At 33.6% G+C, this 17,803-nt stretch overlaps 1 protein-coding gene across 1 annotated transcript in view; it reads left to right on the forward strand.

Moving 5' to 3' along the window:
- The window catches only part of LOC145267249 (alpha- and gamma-adaptin-binding protein p34-like), a 45,219-nt gene extending 28,183 nt beyond the window's left edge, over positions 1-17,036 (forward strand). The window contains exons 7-9 of the mRNA XM_080123288.1: positions 8,151-8,258; positions 14,697-14,746; positions 16,634-17,036. Of these exons, the coding sequence (XP_079979414.1) occupies positions 8,151-8,258; positions 14,697-14,746; positions 16,634-16,711 (236 nt within the window). The 3' untranslated portion in view covers positions 16,712-17,036. The remainder of the gene's footprint in view (positions 1-8,150; positions 8,259-14,696; positions 14,747-16,633) is intronic.
- Positions 17,037-17,803: the final 767 nt, after the last annotated feature.

The following is a 17,803-nucleotide window of genomic DNA, read 5'->3' on the forward strand; positions in this document are numbered from 1 at the left end:
GTTTTTTTTTTTTTTTGTTTGTGTGTTTTTTTTTTTGTAGTTGTGCGGTTTACGAATTGCACTGAAATATTATTTAGAAAAGACAATATTATTTATAATAATAATTAGGATAATAATATTATTTCGAAAGGGGGGGAGGGGACTTTTTTGTTTTAACTATTCTATACTTTCACTTAATTTAATAAAAAAAAAAAAAAAGATACCTTAAAAATTGAATTTAACTTCAAAAGAAAATCTATCCAAAAATAGCATGTCAACAAAACATGTATACAGCTGTTGTAGTTTCGATATTATCATCAGAAAAATAACACAGCATACTCATATTCAGGATACAGGTTTCTCTTTGTTCTGTTTTTTTTTTTTGTAGTTGCTTTTTCTAGTTACGGACTGCACTGAAATAATATTATTATTTAAAAAGCTATTCTTAACATGAGGATGATACTTTTTACTTTCACTTAAGAATTTAATAAACAAAAGATACCTTAAAAACTTAACTTGAAAATCCTATCTAAAAAAGTTCTGTAAACTGCACAAGTACCTTTTTTTTTTTTTTCAACATTTCTCTGCATAGAATCATAAAAATTGTTTTATGCTCATAACATGTTATGTGTCTTACTCCCCTCGTGTTATTTGGGGTTTGGTGGGGAGACTCCTTGAAGCTTTTAATGTGTGCCGCTACCCTTTTTATAAACCAAAAATGGAGAAAACAATCTTTTCATTCTCTTCACATAATACTAGAGAACTACTTCCTGTTTGCTGACATCACTTCCTGAGACCTGTCCTCACCGTAATATTATGCCAGAATAATTTCATAATAAAATAACTTCAAACATTTCAATAACTATTAGAAACAGGACTCCAAAATACTTCTAGGCAATCAAAAGCATATTTCTATGGTAAAAAGTGTGAAAATACAGATTACATCACTGAAGTTATGGGTTTAGAAAGGTTTTAATTTTGTGTAGTAAAAGCCTCGCTGATTAGAGGGTTTGAAAATGTTTAGAATTTGCTAAAAATTTTTAAATTTATAAAGAAATGTGATTCTCTTGTTGGTCAAAATGCAATTCAATCTCTACTATTATATAAAGGGAATTTTGTGTGTGTGTATGTTCCTGACGGACTCTGAAACGGCTAGGCCAATTTTTTTTTTAATTTCAAACAAATGTACTTTATGTGCCTGGCAGTGTTCTTAGGTTTTGTATTGAAATGTCTTTGATAAGTATCAATGATCAATAATCAAAAAATTTCAATGAAAGAAGGAACAGGCAATTTTGACTAAAATTAACGCCTTATACAGCCTATCATCACAAGTGTATTTAAGAAGTTTTATTACCACACAAGCAGAAAGGTCCAGCATATAAAATCAACAGTAGGTTATTTGATATGACAAGGGTGCATTCGAAATGAATGTTTCTATTTAGAGCACAATTGAACCATATTTGATATTGGTATTTTAAACTTTGATTCAAGCCAAATAATTTTATAAAATCAACAGTAGGTTCTCTACAGTGCAATGTAGACTACAATGTATTGTGGAATAAGTAATTGTGGAAAGGATTGAAAAATGGACGATTTTACCGATTTCAACGACAATAAAATATAGGAGGGTTAAACATTCATTGAGTTTCATTCATTCCTGGACAACATTGGGTCTCCCTGCTACTTCCTACTAAAAGTTTGTAGATGTAAAATAAATTCACATGAATCTGCATGGTACAACATTTTGTTGATTTTCTGGTATTTTTTGGCATGATTCTTTCTAAAATTCAGGTGCTTTCAGAAGGAACCATGTGAAGGTTTCCAACATCGATAAGTGAAAGTCTTCCTATGAAATTGATGCAGCCAGGTCTCAATCTGTGTCATTATCTTCTTCACTGCAACCACCTTTTTGTGAATCCAATAACTTAAGAGTAATTAACGGATTTACAGAACATTTTCATAGTTTATATATAGCTGAATAAATTATAGAGTTTAGTATTCATTTTCATTCATATTTTGTTGGGAATTAACTTATATATTTATTTTTTTATTCCCTGCTGTTAGTAGAGCAAATTTTGATTTAAAAAAAAGATAAAACATTGCAAATTTCATTAAAATATGTCTCTGCTTGTTATAATTTAATAACCCATTTTCAATACAATTCAGTTTTACTTCAATATCAACAAAGTCGGTTTTTCTTCCTTATAATAGCAAAATTCGAAACTTGAAATATTGAATTTCAAGTAAAATCAGTGGTATCTACTTAATTGTTATGTCGCTGTAATGAAAATATCAAAACATTATGAAAAATGATAAGGTAGAAAATTAATTATTAAAGAAAATAGTTTTCTGGTTATTTGTAAGTTTTGCTTACATCAATAAACTGAGCAGCGTGAATAATAGAAGGGGAGGTAATTAATTTCTGGAAAGTTTCAAAAACTTGGGCTAATTCGGGAGAAATGAGTTATTTCTCTTGTGTTTACATCACACATTAACAACAAACATGGTGAAATTGTAAATGTTTTATGTAATATTCCAGTGATATTAAACTAATTGTAACATGATGATTAGGTAAATAACATTGTTTTAGTAATTGTCTGTATTTTTGAGATAAGGTGTTTTCATTGATTGAGATTGTCGGACTGACTTCCTCATCTTGGTTGTTATCGTCACAACGTTTCGGCCATTTTGTCCTCCGGCCTTCATCAGGTGTTTTGTATCGAACTGGGGAACTGTTTGTTAAGAGTCTCTAACCCAACCCTTTTATTATTATTATTATTATTACGGAGGTACCGTGTTCAGACTCCAGCTAGGCTCTTGGACATAGTTGTTGATTCTCTGTTTTGAGAGACCCACTGGAAAGTGAGAAAACTTAAAGAAACAGCTCACATGCTCGGACATAACAACCTACTGAGCAAACCAAGCATAGAGCTGAATGCAATTTGGACACCTCTGATAGAGAGAGAAAACCTTGAATAACAACAGGTTTAACATTAACAAAAACCAACTAAGAATTGTCCTAGTGACATATGGCCGAGACGTTGTATCAAAGTTTACAGTTACCCAAAGGTGCTGAGTTCAATCCTGAACGAAGGCAGTAAAAAGTAACATTCAAAACAGAGAATCAGCAACTATGTCCCATGTTATGATTTAATTTGTTGTTAAGAGTTATCCCCCTTGGGATTGACATTCATAATAAAAGCGCCCTCTGTTTCATTTTCCCGCTCGATCCTTTCAAGAGCGTACGTGTATTTTACAGTTAATAAAACCTTTCTAAAAGGCAATTCTTTACTTACTGATACTATTCACTTCAATTTTATTAACTGTAAAAAAAAAAAAAAATAATGGATCGAATCTTACGTCCCGACAGATTCAAGGTGGAACCTACATGCCCTAATTCCGAAAAATCCTATAGGCATTGGAAATTAACCCTCCAGAATTATATCCGCTCACATAATAACGGATTAATCGAAAACACTTCAGATAATTTCTTTGCCTTGATCAATTGTATTTCAGCCTCTGTTTTCGATTTAATAAGCGATAAAACCGACTACGATAGTGCATTAAGAACATTGGACGCCGCTTATTTAAAACCTGAAAATATTGTTTATAATAGATATCGATTGATGACGACGAAGCAACAAACAACACAAAATATAGATGCCTTCATACTACAATTGGAAATGCTTGCCAAAACATGTAACTTCGAAGCGGTTTCTGCTGAAGAAAACAAAAATCAATACATTCGGGAAGCTTTCATCGGCGGAATTTCTTCTTCGTCCATCCGACAACGACTGTTAGAAAAACCCATCCTGACTTTACAAGACACATATGCCACGGCCAGATCTCTTGAACAAGCAGAAAAGCATTCGATAAGCTACGCAAATAACTTTACTGTAGCAGCTACAAATAATCCTTCGGGCTACAATCGTATAGCTGTGACTAAAGAAAATATGCATCCAAAAGGGGTTTGTTTTTTCTGTGGAAAATCACGTCATCCTCGATATTTATGTCCTGCACGAAACGCCGAATGTAAAAAATGCAAAAAAAATGGTCATTGGGCTAAAGTGTGTAAATCTTCTATTTCTAACACTCATACTGCTGTTCTTTATGACGACTCTGACTACCCCTCACCTTCTCTATCCTGACTAGGAACTAACTCCAAAGATGTCACATTCACTCAATGCCAAATTAACGGGCACTTCGTGAACGCTATGGTGGACTCCGGCAGTGTAAAAACATTCATTAATGAAAATACTGCTAAAAAAACTTAAACTCTTCACAATACCTAAAAACAAAACTATAGCTCTGGCTGCTTCCGATCAACATGCTAAAATAACTGGCGAAGCTGTCGTGGATTTAATACTGAAAGATAAAACCCATTCTGGAATAACAATTGAAATCATTGAAAACCTTTTCATTGATTTAATAATCGGAAAAGATATTTTTAAAAAATATAAAAAAGTAACACTTAAATTCGACGGTCCTAGAGACAAACTTATAATTGGAGCTATAAACACGAATAATTTTTTTCCTACCATAAACGTTCCACCCCCTCCTCTCTTTTCTAATCTTTCTCCTCATACTACTCCTATTGCGACAAAATCCCGACGTTACACTTTTGCCGCCAACAAATTCATAAAAGAAGAGACTGCTAGAATGTTGAAAGAAGGCATAATTGAACCTTCGATATCTCCGTGGCGAGCGCAAGTTCTTGTAACTTCGAATGAGAATCATAAGAAAAGAATGGTAGTCGACTACAGCGATACCATCAATAGATTCACGGAACTAGACGCTTACCCAATGCCTAATATCAATAAGATGGTAGACGACATCGCTCAATATAACATCTTCTCTACTCTCGACCTAAAATCTGCTTATCACCAAATACCTATAAATCATGCTGATCGTAAATTCACTGCGTTTGAAGTAAGTGGCAAACTTTTTCAATTTACTCGTCTTCCTTTTGGCGTCACCAATGGAGTAAGTGCTTTCCAGAGGAGCATAGACTATATTATAGAAAAAGAAAATCTAACCGATACCTTTGTGTATGTTGATAACGTAACTATATGTGGGAAAAATCAAGAAGAACACGATTACAATCTTCAAAAATTCTACAAAATTGCTAAACAATATAACATCACTTTAAATGAAAATAAAAGCATAATTTCTTCTAGTTCTATTACTCTACTCGGCTACACCATAGAAAATAATCAAATAGCTCCCGATTATCAAAGACTAAAACCATTACTCGAAATGCCACCTCCGCTGAATCTTAAATCTCAAAAAAGAATAGTTGGAATGTTTTCCTATTACTGCAAATTCATTAAAAAATTTTCTGATAAAATTTTATTACTAAATCAAAACAAAGAATTTCCACTACCTCCATCTGTATTAAAATCTTTTCAAACATTGAAAAATGATCTAAAAGACGCCACTTTAATAACGGTAGATCCAAATAAAGAATTTGAAGTAGAAACGGACGCTAGTAACTATTGCATTGCTGCAACACTAAATCAAGAAGGTCGTCCTATTGCATTTTTTTCAAGAACTCTCAATACTAACGAAATTAAGCACCATGCAGTAGAAAAAGAGGCAGCCGCTATTGTAGAAGCTCTCCGTAAGTGGCGACATTTTCTACTCGGCAGGCACTTTAAAGTCATCACAGATCAGAAAAGCATCAGCTTCATATTCGACAATAAAAGAAAATCAAAAATTAAGAATGACAAAATATGTCGTTGGCGTATAGAATTATCCCAATACAATTTCACTATAGTTTATCGACCTGGACCTGAAAATATTGCTGCTGACACATTCTCTCGCATCTCTGCTCTTACTTACAATCTACAAGATCTTCGTGATTTACATAAACAATTATGTCATCCTGGTGTTTCAAGATTAAGCCATTTTATAAGAACGAGGAACCTCCCTTTTACTTTGGATCAAATTAAGAATATTACTGACTCTTGCTCATCCTGTCAATTACTGAAACCCAAATTCGCCAATACCAATGGAGGGACTCTCATTCAAGCCATATTACCTTTTCAACGATTAAATCTTGATTTTAAAGGCCCTCTACCTACTTCTATACATGGCAACAAATATCTACTTACTCTAATTGATGAGTATTCCCGTTTTCCTTTCGCTTTTCCTTGCAGAGATATGACAAGCAAAACCATTATCCACTGTCTAACAAACTCTTTTCAATTTTTGGTTTGCCTGACATGATACATACTGACCGTGCTTCTGATTTCTTAGCAAGAGAAATAAAGGATTTTTTACACAAAAAAGGAATTGCTACTTCTAAAACAAGTAGATATCATCCTGAAGGTAATGGACAGATTGAAAAACTCAACGGTACCTTATGGAAGGCCATTCAAACAACATTACATTCTAATCAAATGAAACTACCTTATTGGGAAGACATACTACCGGACGCACTTCATTCAATTAGATCATTACTTTGTACTGCCACTAATATGACTCCCCATGATAGACTATTTAAATATAGTCGTAAATCTGCTTCCGGAATTTCAATTCCTTCTTGGGTTAAACCAGGCCCAATATATATTAGAAACCACACTAAAACAAGTAAACATGACCCTCCTGTAACGCCTGCCACCCTAATAGATGTCAACCCCCACTACACTTATGTTCAACTACCTTCTGGTACTGAAACCACTGTCAACGTTCGAGACTTAGCTCCAAACTCATCAAATGAAGAAAACTCTAATAATAATCCTACTAATTCAGAGACTTTATTTGAACCTTCTACTAATGAAAACATTGGTCATGAGGACGACAAAAATCAATCGTCTGATCTTGAAGAAAATCAGATTTCACTAAAAAATAATACTGAAAATCAGCATTCCTGCCAATCTGTGCGGAGGTCGTCCCGAGTTCGACAATTCCCTAGTAAATATAAGGATTTTGTGACTAAATACTGAAAAAACTGCAGTTTGGGTTCATATGTTATTTGTAAATAAAATGATTCTTATGTGATTGTAAAAAAAAAAAAAAAAAAAAAAATTTGTCTATAATTAATTACCCCTTACTTGAATACTTTAGGACGGGGAAAATGTTATGATTTAATTTGTTGTTAAGAGTTATCCCCCTTGGAATTGACATTCATAATAAAAGCGCCCTCTGTTTCATTTTCCCGCTCGATCCTTTCAAGAGCGTACGTGTATTTTACAGTTAATAAAACCTTTCTAAAAGGCAATTCTTTACTTACTGATACTATTCACTTCAACTATGTCCCAGAGCCTAGCTGGAGTCCGAACACGGTACCTCCGTAATAATAATAAAGGGTTGGGTTCGAGACTCCTAACAAATGGTTCCCCAGTTCGATACAAAACACCTGATGAAGACCTGAGGGCAAAACGGCTGAAACGTTGTGACGATAACAACCAAGATGAGGAAGTCAATCCGACAATCTCAATCAATGAACATTGTTTTAGTTGAAATTGACATAACAAGTAGTGTAGTTACCAGTGTTTTTTAATAAAAGCTCAATTTTTGGTCGAGCGGATTTCAGTATTATAAGGAAGAAGAACCACAAAGTCAACATAATAGTTGATGCTAATTTATTTTTATTTAAAAAAAATATTTCTATTTTTTCCTTAAATGCAGTGAAGTCATGTTTAAAGGTTTTGTTTGTTTTTTATTTGTTTATTTGTATTTTATTTTTTAAACTTGTAGAAAACGAAATAAAAATTAAGTGGTAAAGAAGATAACATTTTTAAATTCTTTGCTTAAAAATATGAGTAATTTTTCTTTACTGCTTTATAGATTTCGGTGATTAGTTAAATATTTTTCCAAATCAGATTACCTGGGCCAGAGTAACTTTGTAAATAAATTGTAGAAAAGTATGTTGTTATATAGCCAATAATATGCTACAACGATAACAAATGAAAATCTGCTAGTGAGAAACACAGTTTGATTCGTAAGTTGATAAAAGCTTTTTGAATGTGTCACCTGAACTGTAAAATTACATCAGAAAGTAGAAACTTCCCAAAACCACATCATGCACTTCATTATTAAGTTTGTCTGAAAAATCAGATTTTTCTTCTGTTTTCTTTTATAATTACTTGTATTTTCATTAAAATTTATTTATATATGAGTTTTTGTTTGTTTCTGTGGAGAACATTTTTTTTTTCTTGTTTCTATAGATAATATTTTCTCTGAAGAAGATATGTCCATGTTTGCAGCACTTGGATCTGATGATGCTGATCAAGGTTCATTTGAGGCTCTTTTTGAAAAATTACAACTTATGAAAGGTATATATATATATGTATATACAGCCTACTCCCAGATAGCCAAGAAAGATTTCAACCAAATGTAACTGACACAACATCAAATGCATTTTAATAGGCACCAAATTCCCATTTGTAGGGTATTACTAATTATGTATGACAATTTAAGGCGCAACAGATGTACGATAACTACTTCTGCTGATTCTCTACTCACGTGATATTTAGGCATGTCATTCGAGCGATTCTTATGTCAAGAACAAAAAGAAAAAAAACAATTTAAATTTAGATTGACTGGCATGCTGTTTTGTTTTTTTCCATAAAAATATTTAAAAAATAAACAAACACTCTATCAAAACCCCTAATACTAATGATTACTACAATACTATCTCATTGATTACTGTACACGCAATAACCCTTATCCCTGAGTGGCCTTCGGGCCTTGATAAGTGGTGACCCCTATGTAAAAAAAAAAGTTTTTTTTGGGGGGGGGGGTTCAGACTGTTGGGAAAATTTAGTAATTTGTTGATGTATTTACTTTTCATTGTCATTGTTTTTATAAACATTTACTCTTTAAAAAATATCCTTTCTCTCTGATAGGCTTTTAAGCATAGTCGTTGATTGGCAGAAATCAGAAACTCATAGTATCAACACTGGCATTCCTCAGGATTCCATCCTGGGGCCCAACTGTCTTTTTGATTTTCATTAATGATCTCGCAAATCACATTCTTGGACCATTTGTAGATATTTATGCAGACAACACCACAGTCTATGGCAACACTTCAAAGGCTGGCAATTACCTAGATCTTTTTTGATTTTCTCTTCTGATCTTGAATATGTGGTGAAATGGGGAAAAAATGTCTGATTAATTTTAATGCAGCTAAAACGAAGTTTCTCTCTGTTCATCATCACCACTCTTACTTCCATCTTTCCCGAATTGAATGAATGGCTCTTGTCTTTGAGGAAGCACTATGTCTTGACAAGCTTCTGGGACTGACCTTCACTCCTGATCTGAAATGGAACACATACATCAAATCTGTTGCCAAGATTGCTGGGAAAATGGTTGGATCATTCAATCACTCCAGAAGGTATCTCACTGCCGATACAATCCTCTATCTGTATAAGAGGCAAGTACGGGCTAAAATGGAGTACTGTTGCCACATTTGGGCAGGAGCTGCCTTGATAGAGTTCAGAAGTAGCTTTGAAATTTAGTAGGCAATGCCCTTTTCTTTTCTTTGCAACAGAAGAGATATCTCAAGCCTGTCTCTACTTTGTCGTTATTTTCATGGCAAGTGCTCATCTGAGCTCCAATCTATGGTCCTACTTCTCAAACTTTCACAAAATAAAAACACTCGACTAGCTACAACCACTATCAATAATTTCCCCCACTATCTATCTGTGCCTAAATTTAAATGCTGCTTCCATGAAAAAAAAGCTTCTTTCCTAGAACTGCCCACCTGTGGAACACTGTCCCACTGGCTTGCTTCCCAGACAATTACAATTAGGCCAAATGTAAAAACTTATTTTTTACAAAGGTTTTAGTGTAACAAAAAAAAGCATCAAGAGCAATTTGTTGTGCCCAAATATCCCGCAAAGAAAGAATCAGCAGGTGCAGTTGTCATGTGTTTTCCGTGCCTTAATTTGCCGCACATAAATAGTAAAACCGCCCATATGTACACAAACAAAAAGAAACAAAATGAACCTTAAAACTAAACCTATGCAAATCAGGTGTGAAATTTAATGTGTTTTTTAATATGTATTATATTTTTTTAAAGACTGAGTAGAACATTCAGTGGTTCATTATTAGAGCGAAATATGAAAATCAAAATAACGAGTTTCAAGTAAAACCAATTGTATCCATTTAACTGGCATGTCGCAGTAATGAAAATATCTAAAAATTACAAACACTAAGGTAGAAAATTAATTATTAATAAAAAGTTTTCAAAGACAATTAGTAAAAATTGAGTTTTGTTAAAAAGAAATTAGCAGGAGAGTTCCAATTGTATCAAGGGAGATAATTATTTTCTGAAAACTGAAAATCTTGGGCTAATTTAGAATCTGTATAGAATTTCAAACAGAGCCTTTTATTTAGATTCTTTGCACAACGGATAAAGTGCTAAGTATAATTCAGATAGTCTTCTGGCGTTTGAAGGTTCAATCCTTAGTGCATAGATGATACTAAGAATATAATAAAAATTACTAAAGATTTTTATTCAAGCAAAACTGACAGAACTAGAGCAATCTACACCTGTCAATTAACTATGTTTATGAAAATACCATCCAAAATCTGAGAACAGGTCCAAAAGATCCAAATGATAAATCCTCATCACAAAATTTCTGAAACAAATAATTTATATTTATTTATTTAAAAAAAAAAAAATTATGAAAATCACTCCAGACAAAGCATGAAGCCACTTGATGTAAACAGCTAAAAAAAAATATTACTTCAAGATGCAAAACTTTCCAATGATAAGTGTCAGATGGAATAGATTCTGACATAGAAAACAGCAATTCTTCCCCCTTTGTCAGAAATATTGCTCATGGAATGTGAGAACTAAAGGACAAAATAAAAGAAGCAAGAGTTACAAGGCCGTCGAAAGTAAACCGAAAATTCACTTTCTACTCTTCAATTGTTGGTGTAATTGTGAAATAATCATACATTCTTAGCCAGTTGAGCTATCATTTCTCATTTGCATTAGACATTGTTTTGGCATTAACTGATCCCCCACCCCAAAAGTGTTGATATGCTGTAAAACAGAATAAACAATGCAAACTAAAGAAGAAAAACTTTTTTAAATTGGTTTAACAGACATAAATATATTAATGAGAAGACAGTTACATTATTTGTCCGCCCCCCCCCCCTACATTCACTGCTCTCCTGTAATTCATCTGCGTGACATCTTGATTCATTATTTTATTTTTATAATTTAGTTACTTTTGTTTTCTTTTTGAAAAAGTGAGGTTTCATTCTCAAAATTATCAAAGACATTTTACCATCCTGGATATATTTAACAGTAATTCCATGTTTATTGATTTATATGTGGAAATATATATATTTAACGTCAAAGAATGAGAGTTCATATATGAACTCTCATTCTTTGACGTTATTCTCTTGTTGGCTACGCACAGTTAAAACATTTCAAAATACAACTGCTAGAAACAACGCGCAGCTCTTTACAAACAAACTTCTTTCTCCAAATTGACAAAATGGCAAGAAAGAAGAAAGGAAAAAAAGAAACAACACACTGAAGATGGAGTATACCTCTGAAATATATTTGTGATAAATTTCAAACAAGTAAAATATTTGTTTATTTTCCTAATATTACGTTGTATTTGGCTTTCAAGCGCACTTGATGCATATTTTATTTTATATATATTTAATTTTTTTTACATAGGAGTCACCACTAGTCAAGGCCGAGAGACCACTCGAGGATAAGGGTGAAAGAGTGTACAGTAGTCAATAGGACAATATCATAGTAATCGTTTGAAAGTGGAAATTTGGTAAATTGGATTACTTAAAAAGAACGGTTCATCAAGAACTTGTTTATGTTGGACTTGAAGACGACCATATTGTAGTCTGCTGAAAAGCAGGCAAACGGAAAACAGTTCCACAGATGTGCAGTTCTAAAAAAAAGAAGCTTTGCTCACGGAATCTACGTTTTAGGTTTAGACACAGATAAAGAGTGGGGGAAATTATTGATTGTGTTTTCAACTAGACAAGTGTTTCTTGTGAAAGTTTGGCATGGTGGGAGACCATCGATTGGAGCTCAAATAAGTATATATATGAAGATTCTTAATTTTTTTTTACTTAGGTCACCTCTTATCAAGTCTTGGAGGCCACTCTATGATAAGTGTTTGGTAGATAGACAACATGATCAGTTATGGTGGAACTTGGGTAGGACATACTTACTGCGTCTTATCAGTTAAGATAAAAATGAAATATAATAAATCTACAGACGTACCTCTTCACCGTACTGTATACCGATACTCTATGGCAGACTGGGATAGCTTCTGTACATTCATATCTGATCTCCTCTCCATTCCATGTTTAAAAAGGATGTGTCCTCTATAGTATCAGATCTGACCGAATGGTTACTTGTAGGCATAGGCCAATTCATACCATCCAAAAAATTCCAACAAAAACCTAACAGCCAGCCATGGTTCTCCCCCGAATGTGCTGCTGCCATCGCACACAGAAATCACTTTTTCCATAGCTACCAACGTAATAGATGCACTGAAACTAAAGCTGCTTTCAGAACCGTCAGCAACCACTGTAAAAGAGTAATAAAAAATGCAAGAGAACTATATGCGCAATCCGTTAAGTCCAAAGTAGCTGAGCAGCGGCTTGGTTTCCACCAGTTCTGGCAAATAGCAAATAGGATCTTGAACAGAAGCATGTGCCCTATCCCAACCATTATCAATGGACCAGAGGTAATCTCGACAGCATCCGACAAGGCCAAACTATTTGCCAAAAACTTTGCGGCAAATTCTACCCTGTGTGACGAAGGCCATCAACTTCCCATATTCCCTCCCATAACAGACAATACACTATGCAACATACAAATATCTGTGCGTGAGGTCGCCAAGCTAATCAAGAACTTTGACTCCAGTAAAGCAACTGGTCCCGATGGTATTCCAATTATAGTGTTAAAAAAATTACAACCAGAACTTGCCCCCATACTTTCCAAACTGTTTAAGCGTTGCCTTAAGAAGTGCTTTCCAACACCCTGGAAAACCTCACCAGTGTGCCCTGTATTTAAAAATTCAGGTGATAAGTCATCCCCCTCTCAGTACAGACCAATAAGTCTCCTGTGTGTCATGAGTAAGTTGCTGGAATCCACAATAAATAGAGAAGTAGTCAACCACCTCAGCAAAAATAACCTTCTTAGCGACATGCAATATGGTTTCCGCTCTGCTAGATCTACAGCAGATGTGTTAACGGTTATATCTCATAGGATTAGCGAATCTCTCGACAAAGGCTTCATTTCTAGGGCAATTGCTCTCGACATATCAAAGGCCTTCGATAAGGTTTGGCATAAAGGCTTACTACACAAGATTTCCAGCTACGGTATAACTGGAAATGTTTTCTCTATCATTAAGTCATTTCTCTCAGATAGGCTCATAAGAGTAGTTGTTGATGGGCAGAAATCAGAGGCCCACAGTATTAATGCTGGAGTCCTTCAGGGGTCCATACTGGGCCCAAATCTCTTCCTGATCTACATCAATGATCTCCCAAAACACATACTAAAATCTTTCGTTGACATCTATGCTGATGACACGACCATCTATGGCAACACATCAAAGGCCGTAAATGATGATGATCTCTCTGATTCTCTCTCCTCTGACCTTGAGCACGTGGTACAGTGGGGAAAGAGGTGGCTAGTTACCTTTAATGCATCTAAAACCAAGCTCCTATCTCTACATCATAAACGCTCTGATCCCCATCTGGCATCAATTGAAATGGATGGCTCTCGTCTAAGGGAAGCCCGAGGATTTGATAAGCTCCTGGGTTTGACCTTTACATCTGATCTTAAATCGAACACATACATCAAGTCTGTGGCCAAGGTCGCTGGGAAAATGGTGGGATCCTTCTACCGCTCTAGAAGATGTCACTAATGATGCAATTCTTCATCTATATAAGAGCCAAGTACGTCCAAAGATGGAGTACTGCTGCCACATCTGGGCGTGGGCTGCAAAAAACAGCCTATCCTGCCTTGACGGAGTACAAAATAGACTCCGTGGCTTGGTGGGGGATGCCCTTTTCTCTACCCTGCAACCTCTTTCCCACAGAAGAGACATAGCGAGCCTGTCATTGTTCTATCGTTATTTCCATGGCAGGTGCTCGTCTGACCTCCATTCTCTGGTCCCCCCCGCGCCAATCTTTCTCAAAAAACACCCGACTAGCTGAAACCACTGTCAATAATTTTCCCCACTCCCTATCTGTGCCTAAATCAAAACGTAGATACCATGAACAAAGCTTCTTAGAACTGCACGCCTGTGGAACTCTGTTCCGCTTGCCTGTTTCCCTCCGAACTTCAACCTGGATGTCTTCAAGTCCAACACAAACAAATTCCTGATGAACCGCCCCCCGCCCTAAGTAATGACACCTTACCAATTCTCCAATAATATTGCTACACTATCCCTTTGATTACTGTACACACAATAACCCTTATCCCTGAGTGGCCATTGGGCCTTGATAAGTGGTGAACTCCGTGTAAAAAAAAAAAAAAGGTTCAATAGGAATTTATTCAAATTTGATTTCAATACCATCTTTTTTTTCATAGGTTACTTCACCATCCCAATTATCGTACATTGCTGTCAACCTTCTTAAACATATGTGTTTACCAGCAATGCTTCAAGCAAACTACCTCTCCCTGTTATATGTATGCCTTCACAAATCGGTGACTATTTTACTTGTCTTTACTTTCTCGTTAAAGAAATAATTCTTTCTTTTTTATTGCACAGAAAAAGCACATCACCTTCCTCATAATCAAAGAAAAGAATATGCTGAAAAGGTAAACGAGAAAATTAATTTTTTTTTTTTTTACTAATGTGTCAGTTCGTATATAGGCCAAAAGCTATTTGAGGATAATGGTATATTGGATTGATAGTTGCGTACACCAAATTTTAAAAAAATATTAGTGTACACTACTAATTTTTTTAAATCTTAATGTACACCAAGAATTTTTTAAATATTAGTGTACACCAAAAAAAAAAAAATTATATACTATTGTACACAAAAATTTACAATAAAAAATAAAAGTAATTTACTATTCAGAGTTTGGAGACTATGAATAGTAAATTAATTTTTTTTTTTTAAATTCTACTCAATAATTTTCCATAATTTTTGGTGTGCATTAATATTTTTCACTATATATGAGTTTCCTGTTATTTTATTTTGAACTGCTATATTTCACATGCATCTCAATTCATCCATAAATTAATGTTTCTCTTTATATAATGTTCATTGTAAGTAGTTATTTTGATTATTACTAGTTGTCGAGGTTGGATCAGTTATTATAAAACCACACACTTTACACTGAACTGAACTGAACTGATCTTAAAAAAAGAAAAGGTTTTTCTAATTTGAATATTTTTCCTGATTTGCTTGAGATGTGATTATCATACAACAACAAACCAAATACATGAAGTGGCAGGCATCATTGCTACATCATGAGATGGGCAGAGATAAAATCTCAATGATTGTGATACGTTATGTGAAAAAACATTTTTGTTATCTTTTGTTCAACAAATAGTGTTAGATTAAAATATGAATATCAAGTTTTGTGCAGATTTCTCTACCCTCAACAATCAGGTTGAAAAGTTTAACAAAGTCCTCATTCACTGGTAGGCAAATCCACATGTGTGAATGAGGACTCCTGTAAACGCCTCAGCTCATAAATTTTAGATATTATTTTTCCAAGGTTATGCTGATTTAATAAAATAAAAAATTTTTAAAAATTAAATAAAGAAAAAACTTTGTGGGAAGTTTGTTGTGTATTTTTCAAGTTTTGGCTGGACATACACACAGACATTTACCTTTTATATAATAGATTTGTAGGTACACCAGAATTAAGTAATTAGTAGGCACATAAGGAACTGCCTATGAGTGAATGAGAACTCAATTTATATATCATCAGTTTTATTTTTTTAATTTCTATCATGTTCAAATTATAAATACAATAAGTGAAACATCTTTGCTGATGTGGATGTTAAGCACAAATGCTGACACCTCAATATTATTTTAAAACAAAACAGAAACAAACTACTAAAAACTATGAAGATGAGCATTACATCCTTGAATAGACGCAGGTATGCTATAAATAGTTTATGAAAAGGTACTTGTACAGTTTAATCAAACATTAAAAAGTTAAAATATCGAAAAAAAAGTTATATTGTATGTATCCGTTTGGACATGAAGATCTCAAAAAAAAAAATTTCACTTAATTTGATCGAGTAGTTTTTTTTGTTTTTTTTTACAGTGGAAAAACACGTTTTTATGAAAGCGAGTTGAAGGCAAACATCTTTGATTTGTTTTAAATTTTTGTTTGAATTTTAGAAACGAAATGGGAGATAACTCCAGTTAAAGCGCCGACACTCTCTCCCTACCTTTAATAACTAGCTTTTCTTACTAAAAATCGAACCTTTTGCTCAGTATCATAACGAATTGCTTTTTCGTTGCAAAATAAAAACTACTTGATGAAATTAAGTGAAATTTTTTTTCTGAGAACTTCATTCCATAACAGATACGCACAATTTAAACTTTTTTGGATATTTTCATTTTTTAATGTCTTGACTAAACTGTACAAGTACCCATGAAAATTTTGTTGAAACAAAAAATAAATGAAATATCAATTTTGCATTTGATTCATATGCTTTTATTTTATTTTATTTTTTTTCAGATGGCCGTTTCTTTTTGGAAGGCGGTTGGTGGAGATATTGACGATATCGATGGACTTTCTGATGAGGAAGAATCATAAACGGAAATCTGCATAATTCACATGTCTTCGTCTTTTTATGAAGCTCTTTGAAACACATTGAAAATAATAATGCAGCTTTATTTACAACATTATAACGTTCATCAAACTGGACATTAAAATAAATATACAAATTCTGTGATAGTTCGTTCATTTTCTGTTTAATTTCAAATAACCTCGCACATTCTTTTCAATGAAATGTAGTTTTAAAAATATCGTTTTTTTTTTCCTTTAATGATTATTATTAAAAATTCTATATATTTTTATGTCATCCCACTGAATATTGTTTTTTTTTTTTTTTTAATGTAAATAAATTTATATACAATCATTTCTTTTTCTTTCTTTTTTTTAATTTGGAGTCTTACCTTATTCCTTTTCAGTTGCCTCTTGGACGAAATTGAAACATTTCTTGAATTCTTATCAGGATTCCTTTAAAATTTTTGGAAAGCTATTAACCATCTATTTTCATCAAAATCAGTTGGTGCAAAATTATACGGTTACCATTAATGAATGCCATACAAAATTATACGGTTACCATCAATGAATGCCACACATAAAATTGTTGATAAAATTTTCAAACCTTTCTGCAATCCAACCATATTTGATTCAAATAAAATTCAGTTTATGCCTGACTTGTCCAAGTTTCAATCATGAATATCCAACAGTCTTTGTCTTATCGCCGGTCAATGATATGTGGGGATACTTTGGTGATCATCTCATCAGTAGGTGGTGTGATACTGAATTGGCTTCTTACTACCAAACCTGGTAATGATATATTTGATCAGTCCCAAATTTCTGGCCTTGAAAAATTTAGGTCATATGATATTTTTGTAGACAGTGTAATTTAAAAAATCTAACCTTTTCTGGAATTACCAGGCATTATTTTATATATTTTAAAAAGAATAGGATTGTGAATTTTTTTTTTTTTATGACTAGCAGGCCTACCCGGTACTTATCCATCTTTTTATTTTTCTCCTCTTGTTTCCCCATTCTCTCTTCCCACCGACTCCTTTTTCTCTTCTGTCCAACTCATTCCTCTCTCTGTACATATACATGTACAACTCTACCTTATATAAGTTCCTTTGAAATGTGTCA

The sequence above is a fragment of the Euprymna scolopes genome, chromosome 4 (assembly GCF_053919585.1).
Source record: "Euprymna scolopes isolate OS-2025 chromosome 4, ASM5391958v1, whole genome shotgun sequence".
Taxonomy (NCBI): domain Eukaryota; kingdom Metazoa; phylum Mollusca; class Cephalopoda; order Sepiida; family Sepiolidae; genus Euprymna; species Euprymna scolopes.